The 18,876-nt window shown below is 36.6% G+C and overlaps 1 protein-coding gene across 4 annotated transcripts in view; it reads left to right on the top strand.

The window, feature by feature from the left end:
* Nucleotides 1–15,188, top strand: part of apbb3 (amyloid beta (A4) precursor protein-binding, family B, member 3) — a 42,036-nt gene extending 26,848 nt beyond the window's left edge. For all 4 annotated transcript variants that reach the window (XM_049466049.1, XM_007259558.4, XM_049466051.1 and 1 more), the window contains 6 exons: nt 5,351–5,465; nt 6,127–6,214; nt 7,377–7,460; nt 9,491–9,606; nt 11,510–11,689; nt 11,895–15,188. In XM_049466049.1, the coding sequence (XP_049322006.1) occupies nt 5,351–5,465; nt 6,127–6,214; nt 7,377–7,460; nt 9,491–9,606; nt 11,510–11,689; nt 11,895–12,119 (808 nt within the window). In that variant the 3' untranslated portion in view covers nt 12,120–15,188. The remainder of the gene's footprint in view (nt 1–5,350; nt 5,466–6,126; nt 6,215–7,376; nt 7,461–9,490; nt 9,607–11,509; nt 11,690–11,894) is intronic.
* The last annotated feature ends 3,688 nt before the right edge of the window (nt 15,189–18,876 follow it).

Here is an 18,876-nt window from a genome sequence, read left to right as displayed (position 1 = left end):
TGGACAGCATAAGAACTCTCAAAATTGAAGAAATCACAGATCAAATGCCTAGCTCCGCCCATCCCCATGTGTTTCAATTGAAAATAGTCCGTTTTCCACTTATTAGTTTTCCCTTAATATGTCTTTCCAGTGTATCTAATGATTTCAGCAGGATTTTAACTAGATTTTAGTAGCAAACAGAGCTAAGCTCTATTACCTTTTTATAAAATGCATGAACTTTTACTGGTGAAATAGTATACTTATTGGACAACCTGGGTATCCAGTGGAAATGTCATCTTTGTTTCTAGTCTTTTATGTTCCTTTATGAACTCAATTTACAAAGTCAGAGATACCTGTTTTGAGGGAAGAAGGGGTCGGGTATATGTCCATGGTCTTTTCTGCACAGACTCTACGGAACATGAATGCCAATTTTTTACCTTTACTTCTATAGAACAACCTGGAATGCATCCAAGGCTCACAAATTTTAAACAGTCATTGAATTAAACACACCAGATTCAGATTATGGGTTAATTGTCCAATTTAGTTGTGTGATTTGGTGCAAAGAAATCAACAAACTATCCTGGAAGTGAGCCCTCCATTTCCCTTAATTCCCCTGGTGTAAACATTTAAATTAAGTAGATTTAATGCAACCCTTTTTTAGTGCAGCTAAATAGTGCTTATTATTTCTGCTTATTTTCCTCATCATCCTTAACACTAAACTTTCTTTTCCTTTTTTTGAAACCGCCACTCGTGAAAACAGAGACAGGTAACTACTGCACCTTTTTCTTTCTTAACCAGATCAAGTGAACATGTCATTTGTGGCATTGCAAGCTTGCCTATCATGTAGCCTAGTGTGGAGCTCCTTAGCAATTGTGTTTCATGGCCTTGTAGAATCCTCTCATTTTTCTATCTTCATGCTTCGATTCACGTATGTAGTTCGGCTTGTTGCAGTGCCAGTCAAAAAGGGATTAAAATGATGATGCTGGTTCTTTCCTTCTCTTTCCTGTGCATGCCTCAGTGAGCCTTTCCTGCAGCAATTTCCAAAAAAAAAACGTCATGTCCCAAATCCCAATCCTCGGTGCTCTGGTCTTCCAGCGAATGCATGTGATTCGGTGCTGCTGCCCCTCACATGAAAATGACTCCGTCCAGGCAGACCAATCAGAGTGCTGGTAGTAGGGAATGATATTTTGGAGATGTAATTCATTATAGGCCAGGTCCCACCGGGCCTCCAGCGATGTGAATCCTGACAAATCCATGCAGATTTAATTACAAACCACGATGATTAAATCCCTACAGAGCAACACGGAGGACACTCTGATGTGTAAATTAATTGTGCAAGTTTTAATATAACAGAAAGGGAAGGAGCCTTCATTTTGAGATGAATGGGAGAAGATTGCTTGCTGGGTCATGCCCAACTGATTGTCCTTTGTTGCATGAGAAGGTCAATTATTAAGCATTACACAGATTGAAAGAGCAACCTTTTCCTCAGTGATAATGTTCTGGTACAAAGCCGCAGCTTGTTGGGCTCCATCATGTTCCAAACACCATTTGACATCTTAAATGCCATGCAAAATATACCAAAAAAAACCCTAAAAATTATGCAATCCCCAAACTTGCTTCGTTTTTTTTTACTTTTTGACAGTTTTAAATCAATTTTACCATCAATTTTAAATAAAATAGAAAGGAGACAAATGAGATTTTAGCTTTCAAGTACAATGTGTAACGTATTTGGTTGTACTAGTAACTTTATTTAAGTATTTGTTTGCTTATTTATTTAATAATTATTATTATTATTATTTTTTTTCAAATGGCCTGTTAAGGTTGAGGTTGAGTGGAAAGATTGCCTCTTTTACGCAGACTTTTTTTTCACCATTCTGAGGATGATTTGCATAAAGATTGCTCCTTTTTACCCTCAGCCCGTGTTCATATGAGACTCCCACTCCTCACACTAAAATAAATCTGCTCTCCACTCACACTTTAGAGTGATATCACTGCAGAGTTGTTTCTGGGCTTGATGTGTTAGCTCAATTTATATTTCTTTGTTAAATCTGTGCTGTAGCATATGCAAAGCCTTGTACCTTCCTAAAGACTGCGACTGTCTGCTTGGTAGCATTGTTCTTTTTAAATTTAGTTGGACAAAATGAATTGGTTCAGTGAGTTTAGTCTGTCTGTTTAAATGTTTATATTGCGGTTATTATTACTATAAAAAGGAACAGCGACACTAGTGTTTTTTATCCTTGACAGATTATATTCATTTCAATATAGAAAGTTGCCGCGTTCAAAAAGGAAATCTTTATTACCGGACTCACTTTTGTTTACAAAAATGTCTAAACAGAAAATTATAGAAAAGCACTGAATTATACAGTTATAGACAAAATTTAAACCAAACAAAATTGAACATTTGACCAAAGTCCAAATAATTCACATTTTTAAATTAATTTTCTCACATTTTTACCATTGCAGAAATTAAATAGCCTAAATTAAATTTTTGTAACTGTAAAACTACACAAAAATAATTGAACAGTTGATATTTTTAGCATCATAGCTGTTTGTTCTATATTAATTATTTAGTACAAGTTCATATTTTGGTGAACACTGAAAGTGTAATGTTTGCCCAATTTTTGGCACAATAAAAATTTGATAAATCCCTAGTAAATTAGAAATAAAACTTACTGATGAAAGATGGGGGAAATGTATTGATATTTGGTGCATGCGGCCTAAATCAGGCAATTTGGATATCTCCCTCCTCCCATTTTAGAAAACGGTGTTATGGGTTACATTGCTGTGATAGATATAGAGAACTGCAGAATGCTAATTAGCATGAGCTGGAATGTAAACAGATGCTGGAGGAGAGCTTTAGTCCTGAGGTCTGAGGACCTTCATCTTGGCTCACTTTTCAGTTCTGGTGGAGGATTCTGTCTCTCACTGTCTGTCTCTCTCATGCTGTGCTGAGTGGAGGAGAAATGGCTCATTTGTTATTCTGTTTGCTGTTTGACTCCAGTGTTTTCTCTTAATAATTGAACGGCTGCTGGTGCTTGGACTTCCACAAGCTGCAGCTTGCTCACGTGAGCCCAGCCATTGACCCATATGAGGCACTGCTCCACTACATTTTCATCAGTTTCAAAAATACCCAACTCCAAGCAGCATACGCATGCATCAAAGAGGAGACAACGGTCCGTAAAGAAGCACAGCCATTTTTAGATAGGCCCTGTTATCGCACTGGGTACATGAGAGGAACAGGACATCGTATTTCCCTTTTCTCTGGGAAATGCTGAGCATCATGTCGTCTGCCTGCATGGATCTTCGTTATTTATAGCACTCAGACATCTGAGCCTACTGTCTGCGATCAGCTGGGGGAGGCAGCTGGAGGTCAGTGTAAAGACATGCAGTTCAGTATCAGGTGTCATGGCGCATGGTGAGATGGAGCTTGTTAGGCATCACTGTAAAGCTCATACTGTTCGAGTCTTCTTTATCTAGCCCTGTTGGATAAAAGATTTTGTAGTATGCTAATGACTCTGTCTAATTTTCTCAGTCTCATGGTGTTACATTAGACTTCCACAGAAAAAATGTCTTAATGTCTATGACATCATTAGTGTGAGTTTTATTTGCAAATAAAATTTAAATGGGGAAACTGGTCAGTGTAACATTAATCAGTTAAATGTTTTAAGACAGTTTGAAGATAAATTTAAAAATGGGTTTAAAATACCTATATATATATATATATATATATATATATATATATATATATATATATATATATATATATATTAGTTATTATTATAGTAAATGTGAATTGGGTTGCTATCTATTTTTTAAAATAATATTTTTGCTTTTCACAAATTTGCCGAATTCGCAGAATTTCAGAAAAAAAGAAAAAAGGAATTTTCTGATTGTGAGGTGCAGAAATTAACTAGAAAATAAGAGAAATAGATAAAACCCATTCATCTTTACTATTCAAATTGGAAAAAAATTATATTACACTTTTAAAACCTATTTACTAGTTTTAGACTGTTTGAGACTAAATAAACAATGGGTGTAAAACATCAATATTTATTTTTCTATTTAGTATAGTAAATATGAAATGGGTTTTTATCTATGTTTTGTTGTTTTGGGTTTTTTGTTTCTGCCCTTTGCAAACAGAATTTTAGAAAAAAATGAATTTTCTGATTGTGAGGTGCAGAAATGAAACTAGAAAATGTGACAAATAGATATAAATCCATTTCATCTTTACTAATCTAAATGGGACAAAAAATATTTTTTTTTTTCGTTTTACAACAAATTTACTAGTTTTTAATTTAGCCTCAAATGATCAGAAATGTGTACTGTTTAAACCAAAACAAATTTACCACCCTAAGTTTCAAATCTAAATGGCATTAGTCTTGCTTATTTCTTCATAATAAATTGATGAGTTTATATACATATATATGTATGTATACCCTTTATGTATTAAAAAAGGATACATATGCATATGTAGCCTTTTCCGTTACTTTAACAAAACTATTACCATGGAAGCTAGCACATAACACAACAACACATAACACATAGCTTTACATTAGTGTTTTGTTATTGAGGCTATCAGATGTTGGCTAGTCAGCTAGCGTTCAGTTAGTCATTAGCTGGTCATAGAATGAAAATGAGCACTTGTTTTCTATGCAGAACCGCAGTATTTATGTGTTAATATAACTATTACCATACAAGCTAGCAAACATAAGCTACCTTTGTGATTAACTTGCCCTAGAGGCTACCAAATCAGCTACATTAGCCATTAGCTGGTATTATCCTATTATTATAATGTGCATCTTTTTTCTACCCAGAACAGCAGTTAATATAATATAGTTATTATTATATATTTTAATGATATAATATTACAATGGAAGCTAGCAAATGTATGCTACGTTTGCATTTAGCTTGTCCTACTAGATACTACCAAAGTATGGATAATCTGAACTGATTAGCTAATGCTAATGTCGTTGGAGATTTGGGAAAGTCTGTTTGCTAGAAAACAAACTGTGCAATTTTCATATTCATCACATTAATAGCACCAAGTCTAGCTGGCATCCATTGATTTTCATTAGTTTTAACTGTACATATTGCTCTGTCTGTCTAGCTTCTCTTCATCACTCTCTGAATGTAGGACAGGAGATCTATCCAGAGGTGCTCAGATCTCCTCCTGATGATCTGCCCAAACCTGATATAATGCACACGAGTCAGTACAACTACAGTACAGTAGATTTGTAGGAGGTTGGTTAGATCAGGGTTTCCTTTGGGCAGAAGATCTTCAGGAGTATTTTTTTGCACCACTGATCTCTGTTGAAGCTCTCTGTGCATTAGGAGTAATGTGTATCTGTTCTGATCTGTTGTTCTGCTGTAGGGACTTTGCCTTTGTGGCCAGTGATAAGGATGCATGCATGCTGAAGTGTCATGTGTTCCGGTGCAATGCACCAGCCAAGACCATCGCCACCGCCCTGCACGAGATGTGCTCCAAGGTTAGGCTCTTCTTCTTGCTTATAAGTAGTTAGTTAAATATGTAGTCAGATCTTCCACGTGAGGATGCTGACCTGACTTGTATTGATATGATGATTGGTATAGCGTAGTGGGTCCAACACCACCTTCTCTTTGGAAAACTAGGCTGGTCATGGACACCATCACAACTGTATGACTTAAGTTTTTGGGCAAGACTCCTAAAACTGCAGTGTCTTTACCTGTATATTTTGATTTAAATGTTCCAGGCATAAAACATGATAATAAATAAAGAATTTAAAAGATATTACATTTACAAAATCAGCTCAGTATAAACTGTGCTGTACAGTGACATGCCATTGACAAGTCATTTGACATGAGAGTAAAATCTGCCAGAATCATCACAAGAGTATAGCTGCGATAACTTATATGGTTTAGGAATCCAGCATAAATCTGTTGTATATTTTTTGGTTGGATTTTTCTATAGAACAAATTTAAGTAAAAAAAAAATGTTAGATATTAGTGAATGAGGCCCGGTGTTGGTTATGGCAGCTACTGTTTTTTAAATAAAAAAAAGCTATCATTGATATGTTTTACTGGTTTCCACCATCCTGTCATTATTGACTATTAAATTAAGTAACTTTTATTGATATTTGAAATCACATAAATATTTGTAATCATTTCCAGATCATGGCAGAGAAAGCAACAATGCATCCATCTATGGCACGTTCAGTAACAATGCAGAGCATCTCCCCTGAGGATCTACCTCATCAAGGTACAGCCCTCCAAGTAGACCTTCAAAATGATGTACACTCTACTGTGCTGTTCATAAGCCTAAAATCCTGAAAACTGACTATTTTTAACTTCTCTTCATACTGGAAACCCGAATTTACAGTTTCCATTTTTCACTTCACAAGTAAATCAGATGAGCTACTGTTGAAACTAAACAAATCCATTTAATGGCCAAACCCCTGTTACACTGACTGTATTCTTTACATAATTTACATATCAACAACTAGACGTTTAAGAAAAGTATTGTGATAGTATGTTTTGCAATATTGTACATACATATTTTATGTAAATGATAGTGTTGTTTAATGTTTTAATATTATGAGTTTTCCTAAAATATTATTGTCTTGCTTACAGTATCAAATCATAACCCCTGTACTGTGATATGTATCATATTGCCATGTCCTTGCCAGGACATAGCCATATCAATAATGTAACTAAAAATAACACATCCTGTGTACTGAATACTGTACTATTTACAGGTTAAAACACAGGTTGATTATTATGACTTGATTAATATGTGGTCCAGGATTTTGCCTGAAAGCATGCTCTTAGTCCTGTTGTCCTCAGCTGGTACCCGTGTTGTACTTATATTCCTCAATGTGATCCCCCATATACTCAAATGAGACTTGTTTTTTGAATGTAAGATTGTAACTTTTCTCGCATATACAGTACCTTCCCATTCAATATTTTTTTTATTTCATTTATTTTTCACATCGTAGAATAATATGAAAGACAATTAAGGGACACATATGAAATTATGTAGTAAACAGTAAAAATATATATATTTGTCCTACACAATCCCCTGATCTAAACCTGATAAACTAAGATGGTGATTTAAGATGAGCTGGAGCTTCACTGCCTTCAAGATGCTGAGAAAGATATTCCAGGTGACTCTCCCTCATGAAGACACTGAGATTAAAATACCAAGAATGTGCTGATCTGTCCTCAAAGCTAAAAATGGCTAGAAGAATCTAAAGTATAAAACATATTCTGATTTGTTTAACACCTATTGTTTATAAAATAATCCCACATGTGTTCCTGTATAGCTTTAATATAGTCGTTAATATTATTTTTACAATGTAAATGTAAAAAAAAGTCTGAACTTTTGACTGGTTCTATACATGCACTCTTTCCTGTGTTCATAGTCAACTTCTTGGATGCAGTCAGGCAGAGGGTTCAGAAATTCGAGGTGGAATACATCGGGAACCTGCCTGTCTCCAGAGCGATGGGTGAGTGGAGGCATTTATGATTCAAAATCTAATAAATCGACAAAAAAAAAAAACTGTAATGAGGTTTAGTTCAGCCTTTTCTTCAGTGTCACCTCTGATCTAAACTGCTTTACTAAAAATCACACTGAAAGCTAGTAGCTTAACAGTGGATAACAATGGATAACGACCGGCTCTGCACAAAACTAGACTGTGATGTTCCAGGACAGGGCAGACAGGACTGAGACCACAGCAAAGGGGCAAAGCCTTCTTTGTGTATCCTGAGCAAAAATGCATGAACACAGCCAGAAGCTCTGTTTCTCTCAGGGTCAACGTGTCATTACTGTGTCCCTGGGCACCGCCTCAGCGTGGGCTGCTCTCGGAGAGAACAACGGAGCGTTTCTCAGCTGCTGCTAAACAGAGCCATCCATTATGCTCCCTATGGATAACTTGTGCTGTAACAATGCACAGTGTCTCTGAGCAACGGTCATGTACAGACAAAACAGGAGATAAAGACCTACATGTTCAATGACACTGCTGTGCAACAGCCTCCCAGATCGACCTACCATATTTCTGGAGCTTTTAGAAGTGATGCTGCTCTAACAGCAAGCTTGCGAACAATAAAATAATCAATCGCCTGAGTCTTTCCTTTCAGTCTGAGACCCTATACACTTCTATATTAATGCATTTTAATGCATTATAGGTAGCATAACATTCTTAAAAATAGAAGTGTTAAAAGGAACCTTCTTTAAAGGAGCAATTTTTGATCATTTCTGCCACTAGATTTCACATTAGAAAGCATCTAAGAACAAAACAAATGCTTCATATTCAGCCACACCTCCCTTTTCCAGTTTTTTTCCAACACTAATTGTTTTTTTGCAGCTTAAAGAAAGTAGCTATTAAATAAAAGCAAGCACACCTGAGCAGTGAGATAAAAAAGCACTGATTTCTTTGATTTGTCTTGTCATATTTGTTGAATCTGTGGCGTCATGTCTCTTTCATCTCCCTTTATGACTGCCAGATGCTGTGTCTGTTAGCATTATGGCTCCAACCCTGCTGAGCCGGGCTATTAGCATATCAACTAGCATAGCAACTAACCTGCTAACACTGCAGATCCCACCTTTTATTCCGAAAGGCCAATTTCTACTTCTTTGTTGAACCTATGCAGTAGCCTACACATATTCAGTGAGAGTGCGCTATGCACTCTCTGCAGAGGGCGTTTATATCTGCGTGCATATATCAGTGGATCTTCGTCACTCTGCTGTTTAATTCATTTATTTTTTTCTAAATTTTTCCTATTTTTCTTCCCAATTTACACAGCAAATTACCCAACCCACTCATTAGGACCCCCCCTATCACTAGTGATGCCCCAACACCAGGAGGGTGAAGACTAGCACATGCCTCCTCCGATACATGTGAAGTCAGCCACCGCCTCTTTACGAACTACTGCTGATGCAGCCTTGCCGAGTAGCATCACAGCGCACTCGGAGGAAAGCCCAGCGCTTCAGTTCTGATACATCAGCTAACAGATTCCTTGTGCTGATCGACATCACCCTTTGGAGTGATGTAAGGAAAGGGCACCATCTATCAAGGCCAATTGAGCTCTCTCAGGGCTCTGGTAGCTAATGGCAAGCGGCATGACCAGGATTTAAATCTGCGGTTTAAACTTCAAAGGCGGGAATGTGTGAGCGGTGTAGCCTACGGCATAGAAGAACCTATTTTTCTGTAATGTATCATCTTTATAATAGAGATGTATAAGTGTAAAGCTTTGCTGAATCAGATTATTAACTCCCTTATCACGTATCTTATTATCAGATTTATGGACCACCCCCCTGAGAAAACCAATGGCGACTATATAGTAGGAAAACATAAAAAGGTACCTTGAGAAAAAAACAAGCTCAAAAGCTTAAAATACAGCTTCTTCTGGGTAAAAAACCCCCGATAAAATAGAAAAAGAACAGCACCAAAGGACTAAAGTCGTAAAGAACTATATGTTTTTATTTGTACTACAGTTTTATTTTAAATATTAATGTATGTATTTTTCCTCCTGGCAGGGATGGAGGTACTAAACAGAGCCATTGAGAGCATCATGCACTCCCGAGACAGGGATGAGTGGGATCCCATTGTCATCCACGTGTCAGACACAGTGCTGTCCCTCTGGAGAGGAGAGGTAAAAAAGACAGAAATCTGAACAAAAGCGGATTTTACAAGCACACTGTTTTAGCTTGTAAAGTGAATCCATTCTAAGCTAAGCTTTGAACCTGGTGCTCATTAGGGACAGGTTCAGTCCTTCAGGCTCATCAAATGGTCCTTACATTTATTCTAGCCTATCTCTCAGTACACTCATACCAGGTACGCTTTGTTCTTAAAGAGGAATTACACCCATTTGTTTCTTTATATATAAAGAGCTTATGCTAATGATTTGGCACCCCTGGTCAATTCACACATGAGAATTTTATAGTAAAAATGTTTATTAGCCTGATTTAACATGACACATTAAAAATGTTGCTTTATTCTTTTCTATAATGATACATTTTATAAAATAAAGTATGAATTCCACTTGGAACCTGTATTTATTATTTATTAATTATTTGTTCTCTTAGCTTCACATACAACATCAGCTAAATAGTTAAAATGTAAACAAAAACATTCAGAACGGCATAATGTGAAATGCTCTGTTTTAAATAAATAGTGTCAGTACAGTGTCAGTCAATTAGTAATTTACACTCAAAATACATTGAGACTGGCCCTCATTTTCAAACCTTATACAGAAAAAGTAAATTAAATTAGTAATTTAAGTTACAAAAGTATAGCAAATTCATTAAAATAAGACCACGTATTTAATCATAAATATAATTCATCAAAATAAAAAAGGAATCAGTAAAACATAACATTTAAAAATATATCTGTTTAAAAAAAAAGAAATAATAGAAAATACCAGCAATGCAATGTAAGATAATAAAATAATAATACAAGAGTTCAAATACATGAACCACAGCAGATGCAGGCTGAGTAGAGGTGGTTAGATATTGAGAGTTAAAATGATTGAATAACACTAACGAGTTATTTAAAAGCTCCCATGCAGAATGTTATTACATAAAATGATTACAAATGCTGGAAAAAAAAACATTTCACAATACTTTGGCCTAAATATTATTAAAGCTATTTCTAAATCCATTTATGATGTCTGCAGGGTGTTATGCAACAAATATTATTTCTAAACAGTCTTTTGTCTCAATCTTTCACTACTTCACCATGAGCAACATTACATATAAAAAAATTAGAAGACATATAGACTCACTTTGAATAGTAAAGATAATTACTATATTATACATGCTGTTCTTTCACCATCATTGTAAACTACTACTATTTTCATACCTGAATTACTTTTATATCTGGTGGAATTCTTCGTTAAAGCTTAATTCAAGCCTGCTAAAAGCTGGGATTGTCCAAAAATATGAAGCACATTTAAGTTGAGAACCACTGGTATTTTTAAGAGTTCCTTAGGTTTGTGATCACACTGGTCAGCTTTGATTCATTTAAAATGAACCTTAGTGCAGTTGATCTATTAAGGCAGTTCATTAGAGTAAGTGCAAATCCTGCCGTTTGTACTTTCAAACTAATTCTAGTGAAGTTCATATGAAGTATAGGTCTATCCGGATGGGACTAGTTTCTCTTCACGTCTGTGAAAAATATTTCACATTTCTTGTCAGTGATAAAAAATGACATTGCATTAGGTAGCTCCTTTATTTCCACTCGCTGGTGTGTTTGGTAGTGGACAAATAGCTATTTTATTAAACGTGAAAAACAGCAGGTTATTCAGCCTGTAATTTTCTCAGAGGACGCCTGAGAAAAACACATACATTAAAAATCACAGAGGGCCCACTTTAAAAAAGAAAATTACCTGAGGACCCCCTGACAATCTAGGATAGGGCTTAGGAAAGCAATACAAGCCTAAGTCTTTAAAATGAACTAAAAGCAGGACATGATGTCACAAGAGGGTTATGTTATAGGTCCAAAACATGACTAGCAGTGTAACAATGCATTTTCTCTGGTTGGATTCTCTTCCTCAGGATGGCGAAGACCCTTTCTGGGAGTGCCAGGTGCGCTACTTGACCTTTCTTGGTGTTGGTCACGACACACATACTTTTGCAGTGATTGTGGATGCTGGCACACAGCGCTTTGAGTGCCACGTCTTCTGGTGCGAACCTGATGCTGGGATCATATCTGAGGCAGTGCAGGCTGCATGCATGGTGAGGGGCTCTGAAATTACTGAAACAAAACACTGTGTTTTTCCATTATGTATTAATTACATTAATTTGATAAGGTAAGAGGGTTTGAATACATGGGCATTTAGGAAAACCCTCCCTATTCATTTGGTGGGCAATGTAGGCACAGTGCTAAAGAAGCACGTACCTTCCACATAAAGAGTTTGTTCTTGTTTGGTGCCCTCTGCAGGTCCAGTACCAGAAGTGCTTGGTCGCACAGACCCCACCCTTGAGGTCGAAAATGTGGCGAGCTGGCTCCAAAGTCAAACGCGCCAACTCCATGGATGGTGCCACCTTTCCTCCCTACCACCAAGGACACACGACACCCAAAATGGCCTCCGCTAGCGTAAAGAAGGGCATGCTGGCGTTTTTCGAGACGTTCAGAAATAAACCATCCGTGGTGCCTGCACCCTAGCAACAGGGCTCAGGGGAGGGTAGGGGGAGGGCCTGATGAGTTGTGGAGATAGGGGGTGGGTAGCATGAGTTAGAAGGAGAGAAGGACAGCATAGGACTAGAAAAGAGACGGACAGAAATAAAAGGATGTACACACAGTTACCTGAAACCAGCTTTTGGTTTCATTTTATGTTTTTAAAAGACAAACCTCAGCTATATATTTCCAGGACAACCTTAACAGTATGTGGAAAAAACCCATCATACCGGTCTTTCCTACAGGTGTTTGTGCAGATATACATATCTGTTCACAACAGCAGGTTGGAGGAACAGCTGTAACAGAAGAACATTGAGGTGCTGTGCTCTCACATTCCACTCGTGTGCTGAGGAACAACCAACCCAAATAAGAGTTATATTTGTCTTTTTTAAAATGATCTAGGACCAGATTCCTTTAGGCAAATCCTAAACGTAACTATAAGATAGAAACAAAGACAGAGAGACTGAAATTACAATCCCAAATCAGAGAAGGTTTGGCAGTATGGAAGTATACATTTTCTCACTTTCATTGTGTTGCAGATAGTATGAACCCAACACATTTTATGGTTTGTAAACTTCACTTAATTTGTTAAAATACATACTTTCCTGCATTTCATCCTGGCAACACTAAGTTAAGTAACGCTAAGCTAAGTAAACACAACTGTAATTCTTAAAAATATATATATATTTTAAAGTCAAACGAGCGCTGAATGTTAATCTACACAGTTTTGTCTCCTGAAAACTGTTTATTTGGGTGAGTAAAGCACTTCTGTTTATTTACGGTAAGCTTAGATTAACAGATTTACACTAATGCATTAGCATTAGTGGCTAACAGCTAGTGCTAGCCCAGGCTAAATGCTGCCTGACAGCACCACACTGAGGAACCCTGAGTTTTCTAATAAGACAGGGCGATAACAGCTAGCCGTTCATCTCTCATAGCTTGTTTTACCACAGTAAACATGCAGGCCATAGGCTGATAATGCTCACCTCTGAGCGGTGAAAGAGCTAGCACTGTGGTTAGCGGCTAATGCTAATATTGCTCCAGCAGTGCTATCTGGGGTTAGCAGCAGGCTACAGGCCGATAATACTTAATACTTAATAATTAGTTTGAACACAATTCTATACAATGACAGGACCTGTTAGAACTTAAAACAGTCTAGATTGTGTTTTTCATCTTTGATGTGGAACTCATCAGATCTGGAATACTGATTTGTTTGACCATAACACATTTCCACTGTGTGATGGTCCACTCTAGATACTGCTGAGTCCAGGGAAGTTGATGCCACTTTTTAACAAACTGGGAATTATCTGCCCATCTTAGCTTCCGAGATACTGCTTTTGTATCCTTATTAATTTGTTTTACCTTATTAATAGTCCTGTATTGCCCTCATCACAGATTATTCTGAGTGTGTTACAGATCTGAAATGCAGGAGGGGATGTATATTAACAAATGAAATTAAGTTTAACAGACAAAACATGAAAAATCTTGAGTTCGTACTGTCTGCAATTAAGTCAAAATATTTAAACTTTCCATACAGTCCCACTTGATTTGGGGTTGAAGAATAGAAACTGAAATTAGATAAGTGTAAGTGAAGTCATGCACTGAAACTGCTGTACCTTTATTAATGTTATAAGCATAGCAAAAATGTTTCTAAGCATAATGGAAAAGACAGGAGAACGAGAGAACGACAGGATATTGTGCAATAATGTTTCCATCAGAAATTACTCAATATGTGATGTTTTCTTAATATGTATCAATGTTAGCTAGACATATAGAGATCTAATTCTGCTACGGTAAATGTTTTAGAGGTTAGAGGTTTTCTATTTAGGCCTCTCTTGTGTTCAAAAAGTGGCTGGTGTTGAAATAGAGAAAGTTTGGCTTCTGTCAACCTATTAGCTGTCATTCTGCATTTTACAGAGGATGACGTCCCCCTTTCTGACACCTCAGAGAGCAAAACAGACCAATCACATGAAACATAGCTGAATATCCGTTAGCCAATGATGCACCCTGTTTAATGTGAAAATTTCAACATTTTCCAGTTCCAACATGACCAAATCAATGATGTTCTGTTTCTGGAGGATACTGTGTATCAAACATGATTGTTATTTTTTTCCTCACAGTTTGCACACGGATCCTGGAGGGAAAAAAGATCTCTGCAAATCCATTAAAAGACAAAGAGCGCATCATTTCCACATTGATTCCTTTTGCTATGTGATACCCGCATATAGGCACAGTCGCATGATTTCGTATGTGCTTGTAAATGAATGAAAGGCTTTGCAGTGAGAAACCTTAACACACAATGATCGAGCTTTACTCTACCAATTCTGGCCATGGAAGAATCATAGCTGGCATGAGTTGAAGCCTTTATTAAAAACGACTGCAGCTGTGATAGACACAACAATCATATTTAAAAAACACCAAAAATCGAAAGCATTAAAGATTGAACTACTGTACTGTGCTATGGCAAAGAAACCTTGACTTTTTCACCTCCACAAACTGAATGTATTTAAAAACAAATGGCTTTTTGAGAGCACTTGACCTTTTTCGCGCATGTCGATTTGAGATGTCACTCGGCCACTTGTACGCCCACACTGGAATGGCACTATGGAGAAGTCATGTGATGCTACAACTAATATATGCAACTGCTCCTTTCCCTTAAAAAAAAAGAAGAAGTCTTGTGTTATCTTATCAAACCAACTCAGGTCTCCTTAAAGCTAAAACGCCAGTGGAAAACAGAGGAAAAACACTTCCAGCATGTAAGACCTTCGTTGATTGAGAAGCCTTGTGAAGAGAATTTTTCAGAGATACTGTCATAAACTGGTCATGTAGCTCTTTATACTCTCTGTAAAGAAATCTCCCTCTTATATATTTGCAGTTATTTAGCAAAGAAATAGGATGTCATGTATAATTGAGTTTTTCTTGTTTTTTTTTGCTGTATTTTTTAATCGTTATTGAAATTAAGTTGATGATAGTATTTTTTTTTCTTTGCACTGATGTACCAAACTGGATTCCACTTGTAGTGGTTTGGCTTGGGACAATAAAACTGCTTGAACCTCTTGTTCCTCTTCTGTCCTGTTTATGAGTAATACCGTATACTGTACAAATCATCAGCCTGTTCTCTTGTTTCTTCTTCAGTAATCTGTATCTTCATCAGTATTCAGTTCAGTCCTTCTGAAACATCTTCTGATTTCTTCATTCAACTCTTGTTGTCTAGCAGCAATGTCCAGGTTGTTGTAGACGTCTTGAGAAAGAAAGCAGAAAAAACAGAAGCACTGTCAGTGATAAAACTCACTGTACACTTTGTTACAGAGAAACATACTCTGGTCTGGTGGTTGAGGTAGGCTAGTTATGGATTCCAACACCATCTTCTCCTCTGCTGTTAACTGTACATCCCTTAGAATTCAATTAAATCTGTCTTTAAGAAATATAAAAAAATATGATACATGTGTAAATCTTTTTGAGCGAGTGTGTAAGAAGGAATTTACTGAGCGAGGCCACAACCTTTTGGCATCAGAAAAGAGAAAAAAAAGAAAGTGCAATACAATCCAACATGAAAAGAAACCCAAGACAAGGATAAATACATGCAAAGAGTTGCATTTCTTTGTTCTATTTCCCGCCTTTTTTCTACACCTTTTTGAGGCATTTTTCCTCACTCATTCAACCCAGCCTGCTCAGTTTTCTTTGACGTTGCACAAGCACACGTTTTTCTCTTCCAAATAACTATTAAGAAAACGTGATAATATAAATATAAAAATAATAAAAAATTGAAACATATATAATTAAAATGAAACCTTCCATTCTGCTTTGCACTTCTCTATTTAGATGAGACCAACATGACGCTTTTTGGTCATCAGACTAGACATTATATAAACACAAACCCTGCACATGACCACAAATGCAGCATTCCCTATGTAAAGCATGGAGGTGGCTGCATCAATTTAACTCATTCAGGCTAGTCACAGCAGAACATTGACAGCAGTTGTCATCTTCAGAATTTTACCCATCTCAGCTGCTGAAGCTTTTATCTATGTTGGAGCAGTCATAGTCACAAGTCTCTTCCCTGCATGGTCTCGCAGTTAGTAAGGGTGGTCTGTTTCAGGCTTATTTATGCATGTGCCACTTTCCTTCTATTTATTAACAATGGATTTAACCTTTAACATCAGAGGATGTCCAGTGACTGGTGTTCATTTTTTTATTTATAGTGTGTTTTGTTTGTAGCCAGGAATACTGATTAACCAGTGACTGGAGCTTCCTGATTTGGTTTATCCTACAATCTCGAGAGACATCAACTCACTGGGCAAGTGTTAAACTAGGTCAGTCATTATAAAGTGGTGAATATTTTATGAAATCTTTTATTTTACAATGTATATTTTTATTTGACTGAAATAATTTTGCAGAAATCGATTTTCACATTGACATTAAAGAGATTTTTAATAAATCTTCTAAAAAAAAAGAAACAATTATATTGACCATGATTTATATTAATTTCTAGAAGTAATAAAATAAAAAAAAAACATTGAAGCTGTGAATAATTTCTGTAGGCAGTGTACATTACATTACAGTTACAGACACATGGTTATCTGTTGCTGCACAGTGTGTCAGCCGCTTCTGACCACAAAGCCACTCTGATCAGATATTGTTTAGGTGGTGGATTATTCTTGGTACAGTGGTAGTGTGTGTGTGGGAGGGGGAGATAATCAGTTATCTTTATTTATCATTGCTGTCATGCAAAACTTTTATCTCCATTGTTGATCATTTCATTTGCTTTGATCCTGATGAAGTAGTGTTGTTCTTTCAATATTTTATAATAATACACCAATAAAAATGCTCCAAAATAACTTTTTTTTTCATGAACTTTCGGCAGAAATAAGTATTTCGCAAGGTTGACAGCAACAATATGTATATATATTTTAGTGCTTACCGCTAATACCTCCTGACAGAGATTCATAGGTTTCTTCTTCTTGAGGTCCAGAATCTTCAGCATTGGAAAAAAAAAGAAAATACACATCACTCTAAAGAAAAAGCTTGACCCAAAAATATGTCATATTATAAACTGTATGTATTTTGTTTAAAGAAAATTACATGTAAGAATGAAAGAGACATCTGATGTGCTTAGAAGGTTTTTTTATGATTCTCAAAAAATAATGACTGAGTTTTTTAATTTATTTCTTTTTTGCTTTGTTTTTTGAGGTTTTTTTTTTTTTACCTAATTGTCAGCTTTTGTATTCAGTAATAATAAAAAGCATGTCTCAGTGATGGACAGAGTATCAATTTGTCTTCATGGTGTTTTTGTAATCATTATTACTGATAAACCAATGACTCGACCCAAAATTAATATTTTTGTCCCTTAAAGAACAAACCAGTAGTATTCCTTAGTTGTGTTTTAAAGGGTTTTTTTTTTTTTACCATTTTCCTAAACTTAAAAGTGAAAAGGTGTTTGTACCGGAAAAGTAGTAAGAATCCAGTAGTGTTTTGGAGAGTAAAAATTAAACACATTATTTTCTATTTAATCTGTTTATAAAATGCTTTAGTGGACAACTTTTATTTTCTCTTTAGGTCAGTAGTGCAGTATTACCTGGTCTGACTCTCTGAAGTGGGTGAACAGAGACGGGTTCTGCTGTGGTTTCACTATGCGTCTGAGTTATCTGGAACATCTCTGGCCGTCTGACTGATGCTTGTGAGCTTCAAAGATCAAAGTCAATGAGAAACGAAACTCCGGTCATTTCACAGAAACTAGTATCTGTCTTTTGCTCAGGGTCATAGCTGGGTAATACTCTCAAAATAAGGCACTCTAGGCTTCAGTCTCACAAAATGAGTTTTCTTTACTTGAACCAACAGCAGAATTCTTATTTAAAACATATTCAGAAGGGATTTGTTGTATATTACAAGACATATCCAGGCAAGGAACTGTTTACGCTTAAAAAAAAAAAAACAGACAAAAACTATTTGCCACAGTCTTAGACAGAGGTTTGTACCTACAACTATGTGCTCGTATAACATGATTACTGTTCAAGTGGTTCGACCCTTTTATGCGTTGTGGTCATTTTTTTATGTGCGTTGGTTTTACTGTTAGATCTTTTTGTCCACAATGAGCATTGAGCAATGTGTTTAAGGGGAAAAAGCTGCAGAATTTCTTTGAAAGAACACCTCTCCAACTGTTAAACATGGGGGTGGATGGATCATACTTTAAGTTGTGTTGCAGCCAGTGGCACATGAAACCTTTTACCAGGGGCGGATCTAGACATTTTGGGGCCCTAGGCAAAATATAAACAAGGGGCCCTCATTCTTGGAACACACACATAAACCAAATAACTTGAGATGTAACGATCGATCGGCAGTGTATCGGTATCGGCCGATTTTCAGCCAAAATACGGTATCGGCGATCGGCAGATATTCTTCTGATTTTAGCCGATCTGATTCAGGAGTTTAGGGTTAAGCAGTTTATCAGAGCTGTGTGTGGATGAAACTGGTGAAACCGGAGAAACTGCTCTCTTACAGGAAGCTGCAGTTCCTCATCCAACCACTAGCCGGAGCTACAGCCCAGCCACGGGCTACAGGCTCAGCTCAGCCAGTCTGGAGCGTTTTTACAGTTTTCTTAAGTTATGTGGGAAATAAAGGTTTAACCCCACTAAACGGATAATACAGCTCTCTACAGTTCATCTTTCAGCCTTAGCAGCTAACAGCAGCAGTTTAGAGCAGCGGTTACGGAGTCACTGCTCGGATTACATTATAAACAGGTCAGTTA

Source organism: Astyanax mexicanus, chromosome 17 (assembly GCF_023375975.1).
Source record: "Astyanax mexicanus isolate ESR-SI-001 chromosome 17, AstMex3_surface, whole genome shotgun sequence".
In the NCBI taxonomy this organism is placed as follows: Eukaryota; Metazoa; Chordata; class Actinopteri; order Characiformes; family Acestrorhamphidae; genus Astyanax; species Astyanax mexicanus.
This window is presented reverse-complemented; position numbering and strand designations above follow the sequence as displayed.